We start from the raw sequence: 23115 nt of genomic DNA, 5'->3' as shown, positions 1-23115 counted from the left end.
TGTAATGTAATTTTAATTTATAATTGGATTTGTCAAAAAAAAATTGAAAAATAAATTAAATATAATAAAAATTTATTTGTCTGGAGGGTGGAATAGTCATTTCGACAGTTAAAGGAGTGAAATGTGGTTGTGTCACATGTGCAAATGAATAAAAAATATACTTTAATTATAAATTGATTTAATATCAAATGAGTTTTAAAATTAAAAAAAAAAATTGCACAAAGATACTGGTCCTCTAAGGACCTTAATATTCTTTCCCCACAGTAGAACTCTCCTTCTTTTTATTTTTGGTTTTGGTTTTATATTAAAACAGAATCCTAAGTTGTAAAACAACAGAAAAGAAAAAGGCAGCGTTCCAACCTGCCTTTACTTCCTAAAAGATTTCAGAAAAAATAAATATTCACAACTTAGAATAGAATATTCCAAAAACTATGTATATTGATTTGCTTTTTGTGACTGCTATTTTCACTTATATATATTTTTGTATATATAGATATACCCTTATAGAATTAGAGGGCCCCTAAAAGGTACATGATGAATTTGAATTATACATCAATGTTATATAGTGCAATATTGTATATTATTGATATTAACCATGCATTTTCATTGGTTGTTGCTTTGCTAGTAATTTAAAATTGAGTTTATTTTTTGAAATGAAGTAATAGGTTTAAGATTATTTTTGTGGCAGTTCCATTTCTGCCACCAAAGAACAACTCAAGTTATAGGCTGTTTTTAAATTCAGGCAATTTTTCTTTTGGTCCCATCTGTGTGAACTGTCCTTCAAATCCCTGCTGATTGCTGTTTATTAAAAGGATTAGGGAATAAAATGGTGTCGGATTTCATTTGTAGCCATAGGAATCTAAGTTCTCTTCATTCTCCAAACCATAATCTTGTATAGATTTTGAAGACAGAAAGGTTAAAATTATATCAAATCAAATAAAAATACAAGAATTGAAGATGTCTCCATCGATCAGTAGATGTCCTTTCACCCCTTTGATATGCTTTATAGACATGATGTCAGTATCATGCAAATCCATCTGTATTTGTTGTATACAATATAGTTAGTTTTTATGCAACTTAAAACATTCATATCTAATCATTACTTGTTGCATAGACAAAATTAATTAGCTTTTAAATTCACTATCTTAAAGATAAAATAAAATAAAAAAACTTATTGAAGGTGCATACTAGCAGATAAATGCAGGCCATCTTTCAGTAACCAAATTTTTATAGGCTCTTTTGTCCATACATTAACATGTTGGGAGTAGCATAACTTTGAAGAATCTTTCTCTTTCTTTTTTTTTTTTAACAAAGAGTTTAACCTGCTCAAAGTGGAATATACAAAGACACAGACAAAATAATAAAAAAGACAAAATAATATTATTTTCGGCAAAATCATCAATAAATGAGTTATTTATCACACTATTATGTAACACAAAAAAGCCATTGGGCCGCACAATCTATGATTCATATTGTTTTGCTCTGAAATACGACGTCATTTTTTCGTAACCAAATATTTTATATAACTAAAAAGAACCCAACTGACTAATATTTGTGAAGCTCTTTTCTCATATATGAATCTCTAACTCTTAAAATGGTGATATTTTAAGGTACCGAAAGTAGTCCATATTTGTCCAACTGTAATTCATGTTACTTACCAAGAATACTTACAAGTAATAAATAAGTATTGTACATTTTTAATATTCTTCTTACACAACATGCATAAATTATCATTCTATTCTAAGATTTTCAACCTACTTAGCCGGTCCTTTGTATTGGTCCGACCTACAAATATAAATCAAGTGAACAATTCAACTCGAGGTAAAACTAATTCTTTTCAAATTTCTTTTATAAATTTGTAGTTCAAAATCTTTTCGTCTAAAGTCTCTTCTTGCAAAATCTATACAATTTTTTCCTTTCTTTTTTATTTTTTTAATTACATCTTCAGTGTGGTGAATTAGTAATGAGAATGGGAACATTCAATTACATTGATCTATATATTTTTCTTAAGGCTGCGTTTGTTTTTGAGAACAGGACAGGATAAGACACGGAGAACAGGACAGGATAAGACACTGATGAACAGAGACACAAAATTTTGTGTTCTTGTATTTTGTTTGGTAATAAATTAAAACAAATTATGAAAATCTAATTTATTCACTTTTTTTCATTCAAAAAATTTGAGATGAAAAATATAATAATAAAAAATATAATTATAAAAAATTAACAAGAATAATAAAAGAAAAAATAAAAAATAAGTTATGTCCTTTGTTAGTGTCTCTGTGTCTTTTCTGTCAGGATGAACATAAAATACACTAATTCAGTGTCTCTGGACACATTATCTCTATCCATGTCTTATTTACTAAACATAATTCTGTATCTCTGTATCTTTGTTTCAGTGTCCTGTCTCTGAAATAAACGCAGCCAAAAAGAATGAAAAATTATTTTTCCTCATTCTTATCCGTGAACCAAAGAATTGGACATTCTAACCATCACCTAATACCTATGCTTATCTCAATCTATAATAGATTCTGGCACCTTATCACAATTTGTTAAATAGAACGAAAGAGAAATATAACATCCCACTCTTTATAGGCCATTTTTGCCTTTTCAATTTTCATATCATTCTTAGCATGAGGACTCTATAAATCAAGGTTACAACATGGCACTAGAGCCTAGAGGATATGATATTTATTTTAGAAAAATAAATGCTAAATTAATTAGCTTAAAACTCAGTTAGCATCGCTTCCGGATTCTCATATCAAACATTGGAGCCTACTTATAATAATGCTAAAACTTTGATCCTCTAGAATGTCATAGTCACCCTTCATTTTCTATCCAGCAGTTTTAGACTTTGGTATACCATTTTTTTAAAATAAAAATAAAATTTTAATTGTAGACCCCCTTCACTTTCTCCCGCGGCGCTCCCAATCAAGAAAAAAAAAAAGTTAAGAGTGTAATAGAAGGACGTTAATGGTTATCATTGGAAATGAAAAAATAGGGGCCATTTAGTATAATTAATATGTAGGATTAAATAAAGTATATACACTTGCAGATTAATTTCATAATATTTTATATGTCACATTTTTTGTTGGCTTTGAACCCACGCAAGCCGTCTAATCCTGATTAAGGGTCCCTCATCTAATTGAGCAATTAGATAACAATTACAATTCATGTGCTCATTTTCAGCATAACTCGCCAAATTTGAAACTTACAAGGAGCTATTTGGTCCATAATATTGGACTTTTAATAACAATGTGTGAATAAGTATAACATAATCTTTTGAATAATATTATTCTTGTTCACATGGTTTTAATTACTTTACACCATGTCATTTGTTCCAAATATGGGAAATTGAAGAATAGTATGCAATTTTTGGAGCTCTATTTTCGTTTCACTCCCAATAGGGAAAAAGAAAAGAAAAGAAATTTTTTTTATCACTTTCTTTTGTTTCACATTTTAAAAAATGTTTGATGCTCCTTTAATTGGGATTTATTAGGAGCAATTGAGGGCTCCCCCACCAGTAATTAACTTTATAAAGTTGTGTTTAGCTTTGATGTTTCTTCCAAGAACAAGAAAGATAGTGCCTTTGAATTCGAAAACGTTTTTAATTTTTTCTGTTTTGCATATTCAACTCTGCCAGACCCCATCTCAATACCTATCTCATTTAGTCCCAAGTTATACACAACTACTTGCCCATAATTAAAATTATGATACAATATGTTCATATAACAAACTTTGATGAATCATGAATCAATTGGTTTATTCATTTATTGTATATAATAAGACATTGTCATTAATGAGGGGGCAGCTTCCTTTTTATTTTTTCTTCTCTTCAATTTTCTCTACCTAAAGATATACTTATATTGCAACTTAGGTACCATTTTACTATCTGGCATAACAATTATTTACATCTAAAATTTGTACTTTATGGATTCAAACATGATCAATTATGATGAACAGGTGCAAAAGTATGATCAGATTTGCTTTTGATTTCGTTTGAGCTGGCAAGTATGTACTAAACAAATTTGATAATGGGAGTGTAATGTAGGTTAATTATATTTGCTCAATTATAACAAAGTAGGGCCAATTTGGACACTGAAAAACTTATGGTGGAGACTTGACTAAAGCAAAAGCAATTTGGAGGGCCAAAGGCACAACATTAACTGAAGCTAGCCATAGATTCCTCTTTCAAAAATGTACATATTATTTTGGAAAGTACATATATTGTCACAGTTTTGAGTTCCAATTCTAAGTTAGAAAATAATAATAAAGAAAAAGCAGATTAATCCATCTTTTATAATATAATTGAAATACCAATTATAAATCACAAAAAAGAACAAAATAATATTGAATTGTTATAAAATAATTTTAGAAAACATGGCAACAAGGTCGGTGAGAGGCGGTGCAGCCCTGCTTCCATAAAAGGCCAAGTTAGACCCTGTTGGAGCCTAACAAACTGCTCACTCCATATTTGTTTCGGCTTCTTAAGCCCCCCACCATTCATTTTCTTTCTTTTTCCCTTTTTTTGTTTATATTGGATTGTATACCTAACTAGTCACTCATTTTCATGGTACATCCAACATGAAGATAATGGAAAAAAAAAACTGTGAATAAGTTTAGAGTTTTACTAATAGAAATTTCTTCCAGTCAAGGTAAAGTTGGATAAAGAATAAAAATTATAATTAACTTTTTTAAAAAAATGTGCATTGCGCATAATATTTTTATATTTTAAATATTTTTTTGTATCTCTTTACTCAACTTTTCTTTTCACTATAGTTTTATCCGTTATTAATATGTGTTCTAAAAATACATTTTGAGAATATCATAAAAAATATAATTAAATTTTTAAAGAAAGTGTGTATTGCACATAATATTTTTATTTTTTAACATATTTTTTTATATTATAAAACAAACAATTTTCACTCTTTACTCAACTTTTTTCTTCACTATAGTATTATCGTTTATTAATATGTGTTCTAGAAATACATTTTGAAAATATCATAAAAATATATTAGACTAAAAAGTTATGCAAAACCATCAATTTTTTAAAAATAATTACTATTATAAACTAATAAATTTATTGATTAGTATATTTGACAAAGAAAGCCAATTTAATTTTGGGTTGTGACATAATCTTGAGTGAGAAAAAAAAGAAGACAAGATACTTTTCTTCCATAATATAGTAATATTAGATTTGTTGAGGTTATTTATCAGCATATATAAATGCTTGTTAGCAAAGTAAAATGAGTGAAGGTTTTAAGGAGCAATATTGTGAATAAAGAGTTTTTACTTACAATAATAATTGGTTGGTTGGAAGTGCATTATATGTATATAACAAAAAACAGAAAGTGTGATAGGAAACAGACCCTCATAATGAAGTGAAGCATCTGCAGCCGTATAAGGCCCCACACCCACACCCCCTTACTTTGGAGTGGTCCCCACCAGCTCATATCTGTGGTCTTGTGGGCCATCCCATTTCTTGCCTTTGTGGATTTTTCCAACACGAGCTGGCACCATTAATGGATTTTCAATAATATTATTTTCGCCAAAGAAAATTCTAGATATTGATGTAGTAAATTATTTAGTACTTCAATCCTCAAAAAATTACTGGTTCAACAAAGAAACTTATTCAGATTTTGTATCAGAAAAGAAGTGCTCAATTCCACAATATTAAGGCACAAATGGGACAAGTAACCTTAATTGTTGTTCTAGTGGAACAAGTGAACTACTGCTACTAAGGTTCTATAGTTTTTGTCAAAAAGGCACTAAAATGTAGCTTAGAAAATAAAACATTCTTTAACTTTCTTTGACTCAAGAACATCTCTTTTCTTTTTAATTTTTCTTTTTCATTTTCATTTTCAATTTCCCCCTCACCTCAGAGTCTTCTTTGGTTGTCATTCCATTCAAACCATACCACCACCAATACCTCCAAATAAAACCACCCTCTCTCTCTCTCTCATAAACAGTTAAACCTCTCTTCCCTTGGAAACTTGTTCCTCTTCCTCTAATTCTAGTACCACCTCCTTTAGATTCCACCAAAATCTGATATACTAATACTATTGTAGGGTAAAACATCATCCCTTTTTGTACATAACAAAAGAGAAAACACAGAGAAACCAACAACAACAACCATGGCTGCTAACAAGTTTGCAACCATGTTACACAGGAACACCAACAAGATCACCCTTGTTCTTGTCTATGCCATCCTTGAATGGATTCTCATCCTCCTCCTTCTCCTCAATTCTCTCTTCTCCTACCTCATCATAAAGTTTGCAGATTTATTTGGCCTCAAGAGACCCTGCATGTGGTGCACCAGAATCGATCATCTCATAGAGCCTGCAAAATTCAACAAGAGTTTATGCAAGGATCTTGTTTGTGAAGCTCATGCCTCTGAGATTTCCAAGCTTGGATTCTGCTCCAACCATCACAAGTTGGCTGAATCATACCACATGTGTGAGGATTGCTCATCTTCATCTCAACCAAATTATGCCAAATTGTCTCAAAGCTTTGGTTTCTTCCCATGGATGAAGCAAATTGGTGTGGCTGATGACAGGGCTATTGAGAAAACAGAGGAGCCTCTGAGTTGTTCTTGTTGTGGCACCAACTTGGACAGCAGATTCTACCCTCCTTGCATTCTGATCAAGCCTTCTCTTGATGTTTTAGGGTATAGCCAGAAGCAGAATTTGCTCACAGAGCGTGGCGTTGACACGGAGGTTGACGATGGCGATCGCTCAGATCACAGCAGATCAGATGAACAGAGCACTGAAGAAAACAGGGGAGGTGACTTGGTTTTTGAGATTGATCAGTGCTCTGGTAGAAGAACAGAGGAAGCAGGGGAGAGTTGTGCTTGTTCTGTTTGTGATGGCTTGGATTTTAGTTTAGAGAAAGGGAAAGAAGCCATTGAAGAGGAAGCAGAAGCTTTGATAGTTTCTGAGGAAAAGAATGATGATCAGGCCTGTGAGAAGAACACTACTTCTCAAGTTGATTGCACTGAGGGGGAGACGACTCTGGAAATTCCAAACAAACATCTTGAATTTTTCATTCATGGTGATGATTGCAGGTTGATTCCTGTTGAATTTGACTCTGCTGCCACAGAAGATGCAAATCAAAGTAGGTATAAGGCCAATGGCGAAGATTTTATTCTGGATTTTGACACGAGTGCTGATGCTGAAGCTGCGCCGGTTATTGAGAATTGGCACATTTCTGGGGAGGAAACTGTGGCAGAATTTTCATGCCAAGAGAATACAAAGGCCTTCAAGGTCAATGAGATTGAATCAATTCAATTACAAGAAGAGGAACAACATTTGGAGCAAGATTATCAAGATGTGAAGATTGCTGAAACCACTGAAGATTTGCACAAGGATGATAATGCTGAACCAAACATGGAAAGAAGAGATGGAGAATCATGTTCAGATGTTTCAACAGGTTAGTTGTTATTCTATTCTCTTACTTGATTTTCTATGTTTATTGAATGATCTAATACCTATCTTTATTCGCGCAGCGTCTGAAGATGGATCGCAGTTGCAGGGAGAGGAATTTGAAGCAGAAGTGTCCATAGGGACTGAAATTCCTGATCAGGAGCAAGTTGATGAGTATCAAAGCCAAGATATTGTTTTGGATACAAGTCAAAGGATACAAGAAGATCCATCTACTAGCACAGTCAGTTATCAAGTCCAGGATCATAGTGGTAAACCTTAACTTCTTATCTCATTCTTGCTAGAAAATTTTCATTCTGTTTTGTGACATTTTTCAATTCAATATATAAGTAGGCCATGAGAAATTAGAAGAATTTGTGGAATTCAAAACCATGTCACTTGAAGTGAGAATGCCAACAGTAAATAACCACTTTTCGGAGTCTTCTGAGATTCATGAGAATGAGGAAGAAAGGGTTCCTGAGACCCCAACTTCAGTGGAGAGTCTGCATCAAATACACAAGAAACTACTACTCCTTGACAGGAAAGAATCTGGAACAGAAGAGTCGTTGGATGGAAGCGTTGTAAGTGATCTAGAATGCGGCGAGGTATCCATTGAGAAGCTAAAATCAGCATTGAAATCAGAAAGGAAGGCTTTAAGCACTCTATATGCAGAACTAGAAGAAGAGAGAAGTGCATCTGCCGTGGCGGCAAATCAAACAATGGCAATGATAAATAGGCTTCAAGAAGAGAAAGCAGCAATGCAGATGGAAGCTTTGCAGTATCAGAGAATGATGGAAGAACAATCTGAGTATGATCAAGAGGCATTGCAGCTTCTGAATGAGCTTATGATGAAGAGGGAGAAAGAGAAGCAAGAGCTAGAAAAGGAGCTTGAAGTGTATAGGAAAAAGGTTCATGAATATGAGGTAAGGGAAAAAATGTTGATGATGTCAAGAAATGGTAGCAGTATAAGAAGCAGAACTTCATCTCCCTCTTGCAGCATTGCTGAAGATAGCGATGGATTATCTATCGATTTGAGTCATGAAGCGAAGGAAGAAAATGGATTTTGTAGCAGCCAGCAAGAATGCAGCAACAACCAGAACACACCTGTGGATGCAGTCTTGTATTTGGAGGAATCATTGGCAAACTTTGAACAAGAGAGGCTATCAATTATAGAACAGTTGAAGGTACTGGAAGAGAAGCTTATTATATTGAACTATGAAGAGCAAGAGCAAGTTCATGATGATACAAAATCAACAGAATATCTTTGTGAGGAGAATGGGAATGGATATCATGATCATGATGTTGATAATCATGGAGGTCAGGTAAATGGATATGCAAATGGGCATGCAAATGGTAAGCATCATGAAGGGATAAAAATCATGGGTGCAAAAGCCAAGAGTCTTCTCCCACTTTTTGATGCAATGAGCACAGAAGAAGATGTGGAGTTGAGTGGAGATGAGTTAGAATTTTCTCCCATGCAACACATTTCGGCAGAAAAGGCTAATTCGGATAAGAAAAAGCTTGCTCTAGAAGAGGAAGTGGATCATGTTTATGAGAGACTACAGGTGTTGGAGGCAGATAGAGAGTTTCTAAAGCATTGTATCAGCTCCTTGAGAAAAGGGGACAAAGGGTTAGAGCTTCTTCAAGAAATTCTACAACATCTTCGTGATCTCAGGAATGTGGAACTCAGAGTGAGGAACATGGGAGATCTTGCAGTGTAACTAACAAGTCCATGCTCATACTAGGTAAAATAAAAATGCTGAACTTGAGTTAACTCCCCAATTGAGTTTATGATTTTATAATACTCTGCAACGTTTGATTACATTGTTTGATTTTATGGACTTATCTTGTTCTTTAATGAATGCAGATTTGTTATACTGGAATTGAAGTTGATCCACATGCAGCAGATCAAGCATACAACATGAGCATTGAGTACCACTGGTGTGGTCTACCATAGATACAGGACAACCAATGCAAATGCATCACTTCAATGTTAACAAAAAGTGGGATTCCTTAATGGAGAGGGGAAATCCTGGTATGGTCTGTGTTGATACAATCATGGTGGACAACAAAACTGGAGTCTACCCTTCTCTTTTTCTTGTTTTGTTTTGTCCATGTAAGCCCAAAATTTTTATGGGGTTGGTGTCTCCATTTCATCATCAGTCTTTGTGGAAAAGGATGGTGATGATTGAGTATATGTCTGTGTAGGGTAGTGAGGTTAAGGCCAACCTGTCACATTGTGTATTTTGTGAGAAAAAAGACCTGGCTTGCAAAGCTGGAGGGATATATCAAAAGATTCCAGTGCCAGGTACATATAGCTTTAGTTTATTAGAGACAGAATTAGGGCCACTACTTTTGTCATTTTCCTTTATTTTTTGTTTCCTTTGATAAGGGTGAAAGATGGGGTAAGTAGCCTCTTCCTTTTTCTCTTCTCTCATCTTTTGCATACTTGCATTCTGTTGAGGTTTGTTTTTTAAATTTTTAATTTTTCTGAGGGGGACAAGGTGAGTCACTTGTATACTACATGTATTCATTTTGTAATTATATATATATATATATAAAAAGTGTTTGTTTGTTTAAACTTTATACTGATTAGAAGTTCCTTGGTTACTGTTGTTGCTTAAAGCTAGCTTGTGACTGAGATATGCGTTCCGAAATAACTAAAAAGTTAAGAATAAGAATCAGAATATGAAGCCTCTACGGTTTTAGCATTGATTATGCTTTAAGGTTAAGCATAATGCAACTTCTTGTTAGGTTGAGACAAATGTAAGTAAACTAAAATAATAATAATAATATAATATTGAGATGCATGCTGCGTTGAAAAGTGAAAACAATAGAAGGACGGCACTGAGATATTGATTACTAAAAGGAACATTGCATGAAGTCATGAACCTATTGATCATAAGATGAGAAAAGGTTCCAAAATCTATTAAAAGTGAAATGGCTAGTTAGCTACACAAGTCAACATCAATGCAAGAAGTTTTCTCAATACTAGCACTCATTAAGTTTGCAGTGTTATGAAAGAAAGAAAATGTTGAAGAGTTCACATTCATTAAGAGTTGCTCAACTACTATAGAATTCGACAAAGTGGTTTATTATGTCATCCAAATTAAGGATAAAAGTAAACATAAGGGAGCAATAATTTAATGAATATCATGTATGCGAGACAATTAGATTTATGTTTATAATTAATTATTTATTTTGACCAAAAAGTCACAGATATTTACCAATGTAGTTTTGATGTGCAGAAATGAAAGCTATAAGTGATAAATAGAAAGTCAACATTTTTTTTATGATTTGCATGTAGGACAAAGATAGTAATCTCCATCTTATTGTGTTTTTTATACCCAACCTCATCAAACATAAGAACTTTAAAAACCTTCCAAAATAAATGTTATTAGTAAGAAATTGTCGATGTCAATCAAAGATGACGAGTTATGTATGGTGTATACACTGCATCTGCCCCCCAACTAAGTTTTTCAATCAGTGAGAAACAAAAAAAAAATGTTTTTAGGGAAATTTAGGAGTGCCCCTGATGTCACGGTAGCATCCCAATGGACCCAATTTGCCGCGAAATTTATCTACCATCCCGTTTTCTATTTCTTCTGAGTCCACAGGCCTTACTCTAATAAATTATAAATGTCACTTTTATTTTCCATGGAGAATAAAATAGACAATTATACCCTGTGACCGGACAATTTTGCAACCTAGTATTAGTTGTACACAACTTTGGTTCAAGGAAAATGTACCCTTTCTTTAACGGATTTTTTATTTTAATAAATAAAATAATAATAATTACTGAAATAAATAAATAACTCTCTCTTATCTCGTTTACACTGTAAATAATTTAATTTTGTACGTATTTTATTTACAGTATAAACAAGAGATACGAGAGATAAGGCCGAGAGACGTCTTTAAATAGATGTCGTTCACAGCCTTTGATTGTGTCCCATTTTAAACTTTTCAACTACTTTTTCATCTTTTTCAATTAAAGATGTAAATATGTTCTTAATTAGAAATATCTTTAACTTAGAAAGAAATATTTATTTAACTTTAAAAAATTTTATACTAAAAAAATCCAATTACAAAGTAAAATAGTGTAAGAATTTATTAAAAAAATATAGAAACCTATTTAAAAGTTTTAAAATGTGAGGACTGTTAAACGTCGAAGATCTAATTAAAGTTTTAAAAATATTTTTTTATAATTATGAATATTTTTTTTTTCAGAGGCTTCACCTTCTACTGGCTCAACAAGTGAGTCATACTCTTCCTTTATCAGACGCCATCGTCCCGTATCTGGTTGAGGCTGGATTCGGCGACATAGTGCCCCTCAAAGATTTCATATTCGACAATTTCCTGATTACGGCATTCGTAGAGCGATAGCGTCCGGAGATCTACATGTTTCATCTCCCATGAAGTGAGGCCACTATCACCCTGCAGAACGTGGGGTACCACCTAGAGCTACGCGCATACGGCGCCCCAATCAGGGATACCTTTGTGACTTCAGTAGGTGGTATCACATGGAGACGTGACAGTTGATGGAGCGATTGATCAGGTATTTAGTCCAATCATTGAACCAGCCACAATCCGTGTTATACTTTGCTCTATCAAAACGTTGGCAAAATTTTCAATATGACTTCAATAATGAATTCTTGAATGGTGTCCTTCATGAGACGATGTATATGCAACAACCACCATGCTTTGTTGATAATGACTCTACTCAAGATTGTTGACTGCACAAATCCATTTATGGATTGAAGCAGGCACCACGTTCGTGGTTCATGACTCTATCCAATACTCTTTCAAAATTTTGCTTTAAAACCACATAGTTAGATCCTTCCTTTTTACATGCCTTACCTCTTTTTCATCCATTTATATCTTTGTTTATTTTGATGACATCTTAGTTACTGGTTCTAACAATAAAGAAATATCCCTACTTACGAAACAATTGCACTCTATTTTTTCCTTAAAAGAATTGGGTGAGTTTAATTACTTTCTTGGTATAGAAGCTATCAAATCTGATGCAAGTTCCTACATTCTAACTCAATCTAAGTATATTAAGGATTTACTGCATAGAGTTGGTATGAATTACTCTAATCCTATGCCAACACCCATGATCACTACTGCTAAGCTCTCTAACATTGAAGGTGAATTTTTCGACAAACCCACTTTCTATAGGTCAGTGGTGGGTGCCTTGCAATATGTGACTCTCATTAGACCAGAAATTGCATTTGTTGTGAACAAAGTTTCACAATTTATGCATCAACCTCAGTTACCACATTGGCTTGGAGTTAAAAAGATCCTTAGATATCTTGTTGGCACTATTGATCATGAGATTATTTTCAGACCGTGTACTAACTTAAGGATTTTTGCCTTTGTAGGCTCAAACTGGGGAAGTGATGTTGATGATCGGCGCTCTACCTCTGGTTCGTGTGTCTTTCTGGGATCCAACATTGTAGCTTGGTATAGTAGGCAGCAACAGTCTGTGAGTCGATCTAGTGCTAAGGCAGAATTTCAGAGCATTGCAGCTGTAGAAATTGACATTCGATGGCTTCAAAACCTTCTATCGGAATTGATGATATCATGTTCGTCTATTCCTACTATTTATTGTGACAATATAAGCATTGTTCTTCTTACAGCAAATCCAATCCTTCACAATAAGACTAAACATTTTGATTTGGATCTTCATGCTGTGTAAGAGAGAGTTCAGCAACGTAAACTTCATGTAGCTCATATCCCGGCCTGTGATCAGATATTGCTAATGTCCTCACCAAATCGGTGTCCGTCAGCTCCTTTACCCAGTTTAGAGACAAACTCAGGGTCTCATGTTGAAGGACCATGAGTTTGAGAGGGGGTATAGGAGATACATCATTTATATAGAGTTAACTTGATTTAACAAATTTCTGTTAGGCTGTTCTATATAAAGCTAACATATAAAGCTAACAATTTTGAGACTCTATAAATAAGAATATACATACTGCATAATAATGTAATGATTCAATATTAATAATATGTTTAATTACTCTGTTAATTCCTGCAAAATTTTTAATTAGGTTTTTATACTTTTTTTCTTTTAATTGGGTCTCTGCATTAAATTTTTTTTTAATTAGGTCCCCCTTAGTAGTAATTGGCTTAATTATATAGAGACCTAACTAAAAAAATATTGGTGCAGAAACTCAAATAAAAGAAAAAAAAAGTGTAGGAACTCAATTAAAAAAAAATTGGTATAAGAACTCAATTAAAAGAAAAAAAATATAAAGACCTAACTAAAATTTTTATAAAATTATAGGACCAATAGAATAATTAAACCTTAATAATACTCATTGTCATATTCTTTTACTCTCTATCATTCTAATCTCTTTCTTCTCAAGCCAAGATCATCATTGTTATCTGATACCTTATAACATTGTTATTAATTGAATTATCTCCCCTTTTCTTAAAAATCAACATATTCGATTCTTTTATGTGGAGTTACAAAGTCAGGTTATGTGATAAGACACTTGATGATTCTATAAAGTTCAACCATTTGAAAGATGACTTTGTGAATTTATACCTTGGTTTGCAAATTGCAATTAGGTTAAAAGAGTCATCTAGCCATATATTAATTTTCTATCTTGTTCAAGGGATATATACATTGGTCAAATAGTCAATAATTGGCGCAATGTTAATAACCCATGCATGTACTTAACCCAGTTAAACTCGATTCAAACTTAAAGCCCAAGAAGTGGGACGTACTATTCATGCAAATAAAGACTGCCACTAAACAAGTAGTCAAATGATAAAGGAAGTTTGAAAGTACTTTGTTGAATGTTGTTCCTTATAGGAAGCAGACAAGCCGTTCTTCTCCACGATGATAATTGATAAGTGAAGTTCTTCTCCTGGTGGCCGAGTTGGAACTATATGGCTGCACTTATATGTTTTGAGCATTATTTAGAATGTGTTCAAATCTTTATTTGCATATAGATCACATTATCAGCTAACACACTAACGTTTTTTTTTTCTTTCGTTTGTTTTTTGGCAAATATATAATTAATGAAAAAGGTTAGAAGATTATTAAAATTTATTATTTTTAGTTATTATTTAATTATTAATTTAATTTTTTTAGTTTAATTTTTTTAGTTTAGTAATTTAATAAGATATTTTTATCTCTTATTTTTAAATATTAATAGTTAATCGATGGCTAAAAATAATAAATTCTGATGGTCATCTATTATTCTTCAAAATTAACATATATCCGTATATTACTTAAAAAAATTATATATATATTTGTTAATCACTTAGATTTTCTTTTACTGTCTTATCATAATAAATAAGAATAAAATTTTACATCCAAGTCTAACCAATTTGTTATAACTTATAACTACTTTTTAAATCACGCGCCTTCTCTTTCTCTTTCTCCGTTTCCTTCTCCTTCTCCTTTTTCGTTTCCTTCTCCTCCTCCTCATCTTTCTTCTTCCGTTTCCTTCTCTTTTTCATTCTCCTTCTCTGTTTCCTCTTCCTCCTCCTTCTCCTCCTTCTCTTCCTTTTACTGATATCTCAATTGTTATTTTTTTCTCTTTTTTTTCTTTTTTTTATTCTTTCGTTATCGTTGTCACCACCACTACCTTCTCCTTCTCCTCTTTCCTTTTTTCATTTAATTTCTTCTTTTCATTTATTTTTCTCCTCCTCCTTCTCCATCATCATCATCATTGTTATTGTCATATCGTCATCGCCATCTTTGTTATCGTTATCGTCATCGTCGTTATAGTTAAATTTTTATCATATTAATGACGCCTGATCCAAAATTAATTTGAATGTGTTTTTGTTCATAATTCAGTATTGTTTGTGTGTCACAATCATTAAATAATTTTGATGTAAAAACTAAAAAATTTATGTATATTTATTAAGAAATTTCAGTATATTTTTATTTTGATAAGTTTTGCATAATTTAAAACTTTTCATTTTTTTCTTTCTCAGTTTTTGCTATTGTTTCTTCTTTTTTATCGTTATCTTTTTTTTTCTTATTCATCTTTTTTTTCTTAAGTTTCTTCTTACTTTACTCTCTTAACAAGAATAATAAAAATAAAAAATTAAACTAAGAAGAAGAAAAAATACATAATATTGCAAAATTTTTAGAAAGAGGATAAATTTTAATTCATTCAACTAAAAAAAGAAAGAAATAATGAAAATAAAATGAAGAAAAAATACAACATTAAAGAAGATATTTTTGTACTTTTGTAGCAAAATTTTAGTGTAAAAACTAAAAAATTTATGTGTATTTGTTAACAAATTTTGATGTATTTATATTCTGATAAGTTCTGTATAATTTAAAATTCTTCTTTTTCTCGTCTTCTTCTTTTATTTTTTTAATTATTTTTGTTTATTTTTTTAAGAGAAATAAAAAAATACAGTAATAACAGCAACAATAAAAGAATGACAATAAAAAAAATATATGAAAAAAAATATAAAAAAATATTCGCGTAAGTAAAACGTGCTTGTACACACTGCATGTAATAAAAATAATTTTTATTAGATTTAAACTAGCTTAATTAAATTTAATTGCAAAAAAGATTTGGGCACATAGCAGGAGTGAATAAATAGTGTAATGTATATGGTTTGATATCCTACAAAAATGTTTTAGCATCCCTCTCCCTTTCGGCTGATTTTTTTAGATATGATATTAGGGTGTGAATTATGCTGGAATATGATGATTATGGGTGATTTACACTGTTATGACGGCATTGCGTTTTTGGAATTTAGGGAGAAGAAATCGGTGGCACTGAATTGAAGTAGGAGAAATCGGTACCACCGATTTGTGAGAGTGAGGGGTGAAATCGGTGGGACCGATTTGTGGAAGGGGGAGGCTGTTGGGTATGAAATCGGTGCCACCGATTTGTGGGTGGTCTAATTTTATTTTAATCCGGGGTTCACCAATCGGTCCCACCGATTTGGGTGTGCAGCGGTCGGTTCCTCCGATTTGCCCTTAGTCAACATAAAAAGCGGATGGCGGTATCACAGAACCCCCATTTCTTCCTCGTCCGCTAATGTTCATCCTCTTCTCCTCTCTTCTCTTCTCTTCTCTGATTCTTCTCTTTCATTTTTGTAAAAAAAATTTATGTGAGGCTGGGAATAGATAGTGTTATGGATGATAGAGTTGTATTGAAGATTTATTACTACGGACAGATCTTATTACAAACATATGAGGGAGTTCAATTTGTGTGTGAAAATCCATTAGATGTTGTTATTCCGTTCACATTGTCATTTGAGGAGTTGAAAGGTGTGATTTGTGAGAAGATAGGCACGCAAAGATGTAGGAGAATATCGTGTATTTTGTACAGGTATCCTTTACCTGTGTTTGGCGGGTTTGTTCAATTTCAGACCAAGTATGTGATGGACGAAGCGAGTATGCAAGAAATGTTTTCAGTGTACATGGAAAATCGCCACCGAATATCGTGCATCGAGTTATATATTGAGTTTGAGCAATCTAAAGCGGACCGTAACATTGAGTTGGAAGATTATAATAGTGAAAGCGAAGATGAATTTGAAAGTAACTATGAGATCGTCGGTCCAGGTGAGGACGAAGAAGAAGCTGTTGGCGCAATGAACGCAGATGTGGCGGAAGTTGCAAATGCACTAGCAAACCCGCATCCGTTTCAAGAGCCTTCTTTCATGCGGTCATTGGATTTGGGGGCTATGCACGCACCGGAGTTTCCGCAATATATGAATACACGCACCGGAGTTTCCGCAATATATGAATATAGGTGCGTAAACCTAACTAGCTACGTGAATCTCTGAAGTAGCAGATCGATAAGTCAGATGAGTAATGTATGTGATATGTGATCAGGCATTTGTGAGCATAGCGTTTGATTTTTTTATTAATTAATAATAATTTGTTGTGAATGATATTTAATTGTTGTTTATGTAGATGGAATAGCGAAAAATAATGAAGCATTTATTACTTTTGATGTATGTAGCCCCTCCTGTTGTGGCGGATGGTGAGTTCACAGTGGGGATGGAATTCAGCTCAAGAGAGGCAGTAATCAAGGCAATGAAAGATTATACCATCCGGAAAGGTGTGGACTATCGGGTATATGAGTCGGAACCGACGACATTCTATGCCAAATGTATAGAATATGGGAATGGTTGTGACTGGTTGATCAGGGTAACCAAAATGCAGAAGAAGTACTGTTGGGAGATAAGGAGGTACAATGGAAGTCATACTTGTACCAGGTCTACTATTTCTCAAGACCATTCGAAGCTGGATTCCAAGACAGTTGCAGAAGCAATAAAGCCGTTGGTAGAGGTTGACCCGTCTATAAAGGTGAAATCAGTAATTGCTGATATCCAGTCAAAGTTTAACTACACCATCAGTTATCGCAAGGCTTGGTTAGCAAAGCAGCAGGCGGTCGAATCAATTTTTGGAAGTTGGGAAGCATCGTATGAAGCTTTGCCGATATGGTTTGAGGCCATGTGCCACAAAGAGCCATCAGCAGTGGTTCACTTTGAAACAATGCCAGCTTACCAGGGGGATGATTTGGTTCCTGATATACGTGTTCTACATAGAGTCTTCTGGAGTTATTACCCCTGTATAAGGGCCTTCAGACACTGCAAGCCAGTGGTGCAGGTGGACGGGACTCATTTGTATGGAAAATACAAGGGCCGCCATCTCTCAATCAGAGCATTAATCATTGCTGACTGGCCTTTAATAACTCCAATTTGGGATGTGCCTCAACAATTTGGTTATATGGATCCGGCGGGTGTAAATGATCGCACATCAACATCCTTGAAGCCTACAATATCACATTTTCCAGTATAAGAACAAGTATAATATAACTATATTATTCAAAAACACAATTATGCTTAACATGTCCATTATAACTGATTCCCAGCATAATTGCAATTCAAACATACACATTAAAAACAGCATACTAATTTATTATTATTATTATTATTATTATTATTATTGTTATTATTATTATTATAATTCATATAAAAAAACAGCATACTAATTTATTATTATTATTATTATTATTATTATTGTTATTATTATTATTATTCATATAAAAAAACAGCATAGGTGAAGGAGTGGGGTTGAGAGTAATGTGAAAGGGAAAGTTGAGAGTGAAAGAGAGAGTGTTGGAGAGTGAAAGAGAGGGGTATACGGTAAGGGAAATACAGATAAGGATCACAGGCCACCAGGGGAGCCAGCTGCATGCGCGACGTGTGACAAGGGGTCACCAATCGGTGCCACCGATTTCAGCACCTCCCGTTCCCAGAAATCGGTCCCACCGATTTCCTTCCCCCCAATCGGTGCCACCAATTTCTTTAACAGCGCCGTCACATCTCTGTCAAACACCCCAAACCCCCATAACTTTAAAAAACACCAACACCTTCCCCATATCAAAATTAAAAAACTCCTCCCTTTCCATAGAGAAAATGAAATTTTTGCTTGATATTTGATTTTGACTTTTCTTTCTCAATATGAAGAGAGAGTCAAGGAGGCGTCACCTAGTCAATATGAACACACACGCTTCTGTTCTGTGTTCTCTCTTCTCCATTCTCCATACATATTTATGTTCCTCTTCTTTCTCTAAAAACCAAACTAATAAGTAATAACTAAGACCCCAAAAATGAAAAAGAAAACTAATAACTAAGAAGTAATAACAAACTCAGGTTTCGTATTCATCATTTCATATCTCTCTTCCCTTCTTTTATATTCTCAAGCTCCCACTTCATCTCCATTTCCTCACAAACCCAATTTCCTGTTCACAAAAAAGATTGCAACTTTGCTTCCTTTGTTTCATGGGCTCATCTTTCGAATCATAGAATTCCGTCATGGACAAGGATAAGGACAAGTCGTCCCACAGCTTTCTTCATAATCTCATCAAACACATTAAATTGGGTTCCAATAAAGGTATTCCAACTAAATCCCAACCTCTTTTTTTCCCCATTGATCTGAATTGTATCTTCTTCTTGATGTGCTCTCGTCTGATTATAGTAGGGTTGTGTTCTTCTTCTGTGTTGTTTTTTTTATCAGAGCGAAGCAATGAAGCTGAAATAAAGCAAATGGCTGCGCAGGAGCAGAAGGTCTTTTCCTATGAAACGTTAGTTGCAGCTACCAAGAATTTCAGTGCTCTGAATAAGCTTGGTGAGGGAGGCTTTGGACCCGTTTATAAGGTGAGCCATAATCACCAATTTTGTTAGTGTTTTTTGTGTTTGGTTGCAAGGGAAAATGGATGAGAGAATACTGAGAAAGCTTTCAATTGGTTAAAGTAAAGGTACATGTTTTCTGATCATGAATTCAGGAATAGGCTCTCCAATTTTGGGATTTTCACAAAGAATCACTTCTGATCCCTAGAATTTCTCATTTTCCCCCCTTTTTGGGAAGCCCCGCATAAAAAAGGTGGTTCCTTTTTGTTTTACACGGTAAAGAAAGAACATATAAAATCTAAGAACTATTCTAAATAATATGTTTTTTATTTTTCATCAAACTTTCATCACTTGCAGGGGAAGCTGAGTGATGGGAGAGAGGTTGCAGTAAAAAAGCTATCACGCACTTCAAATCAAGGGAAGAAAGAGTTCATGAATGAGGCCAAATTATTGGCTCGTGTCCAGCACCGGAATGTGGTGAATTTGTTGGGCTATTGTGCCCATGGCGGAGAGAAGCTTCTTGTCTATGAGTATGTTCCTCATGAGAGCCTTGACAAGCTTCTGTTCAGTAAGTACTTCCCCCTTTCATTATTACCAATCCTTATTCTCTTCAATGAAATCACATGGAAGGAAGAACACCATTCATATTTTCCTAAGAGGATCTATGTAGTTAGGATTGCTTGTGGAACATGTTAATTTGTTACTTGTTGGGTACACAATACTAATAAAATAAGCGTTTCAGATTAATTTGGTTTTTATAATTGATAGTCTGAACTAAGATAATTGGTGGTTTTTATTCAACCCAAAATTTCATTTTCTTCAGCTGACTTTGGAATGCAAGTTTCCATATTTACCCTTTTTCCTTTAAAAGTTTCAAACCAATTTTGCTTATAATAAGCTGTTCCATCTTCTTCCCCTCCATTTTTTTAATGTAGAGGTCCTGACTTTTCAGCTATACCAACAACGTGGACGTTTAAAATGTAAAATTAGTTTTCTATTGTGATAGTGACTGCACTTAGGACTGACTTTGATATCAAATAAATAAACTTCATCCTTAAATTGGCTTGTGTAGTCAAAGAGATTGTTCCAACTTCCAAAACTCCTCCTTAGCAAAGCCATGACGAATCCTTAATTATCTTTGATGAACCTTCCTAATCATCTTCTCTTTTCCTTTTCAATGATGGTGCTTAACCATTTATGGCTTCCCATTATAAGAAGGACAAAGTGAAACTTCCCAAACCCAAAAGCTTTCTAGTTTCTAGCATTCTTTTTGGGGTGGAAAAGCCATTCAAGACTCAAGGCAAAATAAATAAGTTGTGGGGTCAATCCTTTCTCATTTTTCTCTCTCTCAAACCAACACAATGCATTTATAATTATATTGTCTAAGTATTTGCAAATTGTTTTGGGATAGAAATAGAAAAATATTAGAAAATGTCTATATTCCAATATATTATTTCATTTTTTACTCACTAACAAATTAAGACGTGGTGTAGATTGAGACAGATCTTGTTTCACTATTTATATTTCGTGTTATGAGACACTTATCAACAAAGAAAAAGAAACCATAATTTTGATTCATTAATCAGATCAATATTGTGAGAAGCATTTTTGTATGTTGTTGACTTGCTTCAAGAGAAAAGATGAAGATAAGAAATTGAATTGAATGAATGAATGCAGAGGTGCACAAGAGGGGGGAGCTAGATTGGAAAAGGAGGCTGGGGATAATAACAGGAGTGGCAAAGGGGCTGCTTTATCTTCACGAAGACTGTCACCATTGCATCATCCACCGCGACATCAAGGCCAGTAACATCTTGCTCGATGACAAATGGCAGCCGAAGATCGCAGACTTTGGCATGGCCCGTCTCTTCCCCGAAGATCAGAGCCAGGTCAATACTCGTGTCGCTGGAACCAAGTAAGTCTAACCACAACTCTTTTGTCCCTTGTACATCAACACCATATTGAAGTCAAATATCAAAACTAGTACTATGACTAAGTATGCATATATTTTTCTCCTAAGGTTATAGAACATAATTAGATGTTTGTGTTTTGGTAGAGTCATAATAATTTGGTGATCATATCACAGTGGTTATATGGCACCGGAGTATGTAATGCATGGACAGCTGTCCGCCAAGGCTGACGTATTTAGCTATGGAGTGTTGGTGTTGGAGTTGATCAGTGGCCAACGAAACTCTAACTTTAATTTGGATGTGGATGCACAGAATCTACTTGATTGGGTAACTAACAATTGATGCCTCATTCTCCTTCACTTATATTTTCTCACGGTTTAGGTATTGTGTATCCTTTTCTTAATCACCAAACTATATAAAACAATAATAATCAATAAACACATGTAGGCGTTTCTTGACTTTTCAATAAATAGTTTTGGAGTTATTTAGTTACTTTAAAACTATTTAATTAATTCAATAACATTGATTCGGGGATTGACTGATAACCCCATCACCAAACACCATCACATCTTTTCTAAAATGAATTTAAACCAAACCCCAACGCCACAAACTGCTTCCTTACCTCATGGATACATAATCTGATTCCATCTAGAATCGTTGATAATAAAGCTACTTTAGTCATAAATACTGTAGTTAAGATTGACATTAAATAAATATTATATTAAACTACAGAATATCTACTACATGCTAAATTCACAAATTTATTTCAGTCACAAAGCAGTAAGGATATCTAAAAATGAATTAGAATTTGCATAACAACTCTAAATGCTGTCTATTTTGTGTCTGGTTCTAGGCATACAAGCTGTACAAGAAGGGGAGGAACTTGGAAATGGTGGATTCCGTGTTAGCATCCACAATGGAAGCAGAACAAGTAGCAATGTGCATTCAGCTTGGTCTGCTGTGTACTCAGGGTGACCCAAAGCTCCGACCCGACATGAGGCGCGTTGTGGTAATGCTGTCTAGGAAGCCAGGCCACATGGAAGAACCTACCAGACCGGGTGTGCCTGGTTCCAGATACAGGAGACGACCCAGGCAGCATACTGGATTGTCCTCCGCCACTCCTGGTACCTCCGGTGCCTCGGATTCTCAGACTTCTGATTCAAGTAGCAACACAACCAGTGTTACTGCTACTAGTGCTACTACTCCAACTGCAACTAGAACTAGAACAAGAACAAACTCGGGAGTTGCGGAATCATCGGACTCAAGAGGGAAACGACCAATGGAGGAGGGTTAGACTAATTTTGTTCTTTATGGTGTCATTGGGGTCAATCATGATTTTGTTATTCATTTTGTAAAATATGAGTTGGTGATATGATTAAGCAAGCAGTTAGAATGTAAATATTAAGAGGGTTAGGATAACTGGATAAGGATAGGTTGAATTGAAATATTCATATCTTATTCTTTTATATATATTAAAATGAGGAAATTAGTTTATCTCATTTTCATTGCCACAACAAACTGATACATACCATAGTTTCTACTGTTTTGGAGGAGAGGGGGTCATGATCTTGTTCTCGATATGTTTCTGTTTTCACTAATAACAAGTGCCGTGCACCTTAATGGCTGCTGAAAATATCGAACTAAACATCAAAATATAGTTGGCT

At 34.0% G+C, this 23115-nt stretch overlaps 2 protein-coding genes across 3 annotated transcripts; both read left to right on the top strand.

The window, feature by feature from the left end:
• The first annotated feature begins 5729 nt into the window (after positions 1-5729).
• On the top strand, positions 5730-9987 carry LOC107482033 (myosin-binding protein 2). 2 transcript variants are annotated; one of them, XM_016102407.3, is made up of 4 exons: positions 5730-7425; positions 7502-7687; positions 7767-9160; positions 9283-9987. In XM_016102407.3, exons 1-3 carry the CDS (start codon positions 6132-6134, stop codon positions 9134-9136), a joined length of 2850 nt encoding a protein of 949 aa, XP_015957893.1. In that variant the 5' UTR covers positions 5730-6131; the 3' UTR covers positions 9137-9160; positions 9283-9987. The 2 variants fall into 2 exon arrangements, with proteins under 2 accessions (XP_015957893.1, XP_015957894.1); XM_016102408.3 differs by having other exon boundaries at positions 5731-7425; positions 7770-9160; positions 9283-9986.
• An 8857-nt stretch (positions 9988-18844) lies between these two features.
• On the top strand, positions 18845-23084 carry LOC107482034 (cysteine-rich receptor-like protein kinase 43). The gene is made up of 6 exons (XM_016102409.3): positions 18845-19308; positions 19432-19571; positions 19902-20112; positions 21222-21456; positions 21628-21778; positions 22305-23084. Exons 1-6 carry the CDS (start codon positions 19230-19232, stop codon positions 22743-22745), a joined length of 1257 nt encoding a protein of 418 aa, XP_015957895.1. The 5' UTR covers positions 18845-19229; the 3' UTR covers positions 22746-23084.
• Positions 23085-23115: the final 31 nt, after the last annotated feature.

The sequence above is a fragment of the Arachis duranensis genome, chromosome 3 (assembly GCF_000817695.3).
Source record: "Arachis duranensis cultivar V14167 chromosome 3, aradu.V14167.gnm2.J7QH, whole genome shotgun sequence".
Taxonomy (NCBI): domain Eukaryota; kingdom Viridiplantae; phylum Streptophyta; class Magnoliopsida; order Fabales; family Fabaceae; genus Arachis; species Arachis duranensis.
Note: the sequence above shows the minus strand (reverse complement) of the source record. Positions and strands in the feature narration are given on the sequence as shown.

What these genes read in the sequence shown, in the direction of transcription:
- LOC107482033 (XM_016102407.3), top strand. Translation starts at nt 6,132, where the DNA reads ATGGCTGCTAACAAGTTTGCAACCATGTTACACAGGAACACCAACAAG. An exon ending in ATGTTCAGATGTTTCAACAG is followed by an intron (nt 7,426 to 7,501) that starts GTTAGTTGTTAT and finishes TTATTCGCGCAG; the next exon opens with CGTCTGAAGATGGATCGCAG. An exon ending in TCAAGTCCAGGATCATAGTG is followed by an intron (nt 7,688 to 7,766) that starts GTAAACCTTAAC and finishes TCAATATATAAG; the next exon opens with TAGGCCATGAGAAATTAGAA.
- LOC107482034 (XM_016102409.3), top strand. Translation starts at nt 19,230, where the DNA reads ATGGACAAGGATAAGGACAAGTCGTCCCACAGCTTTCTTCATAATCTC. An exon ending in ACTCGTGTCGCTGGAACCAA is followed by an intron (nt 21,457 to 21,627) that starts GTAAGTCTAACC and finishes ATCATATCACAG; the next exon opens with TGGTTATATGGCACCGGAGT. An exon ending in CACAGAATCTACTTGATTGG is followed by an intron (nt 21,779 to 22,304) that starts GTAACTAACAAT and finishes GTCTGGTTCTAG; the next exon opens with GCATACAAGCTGTACAAGAA.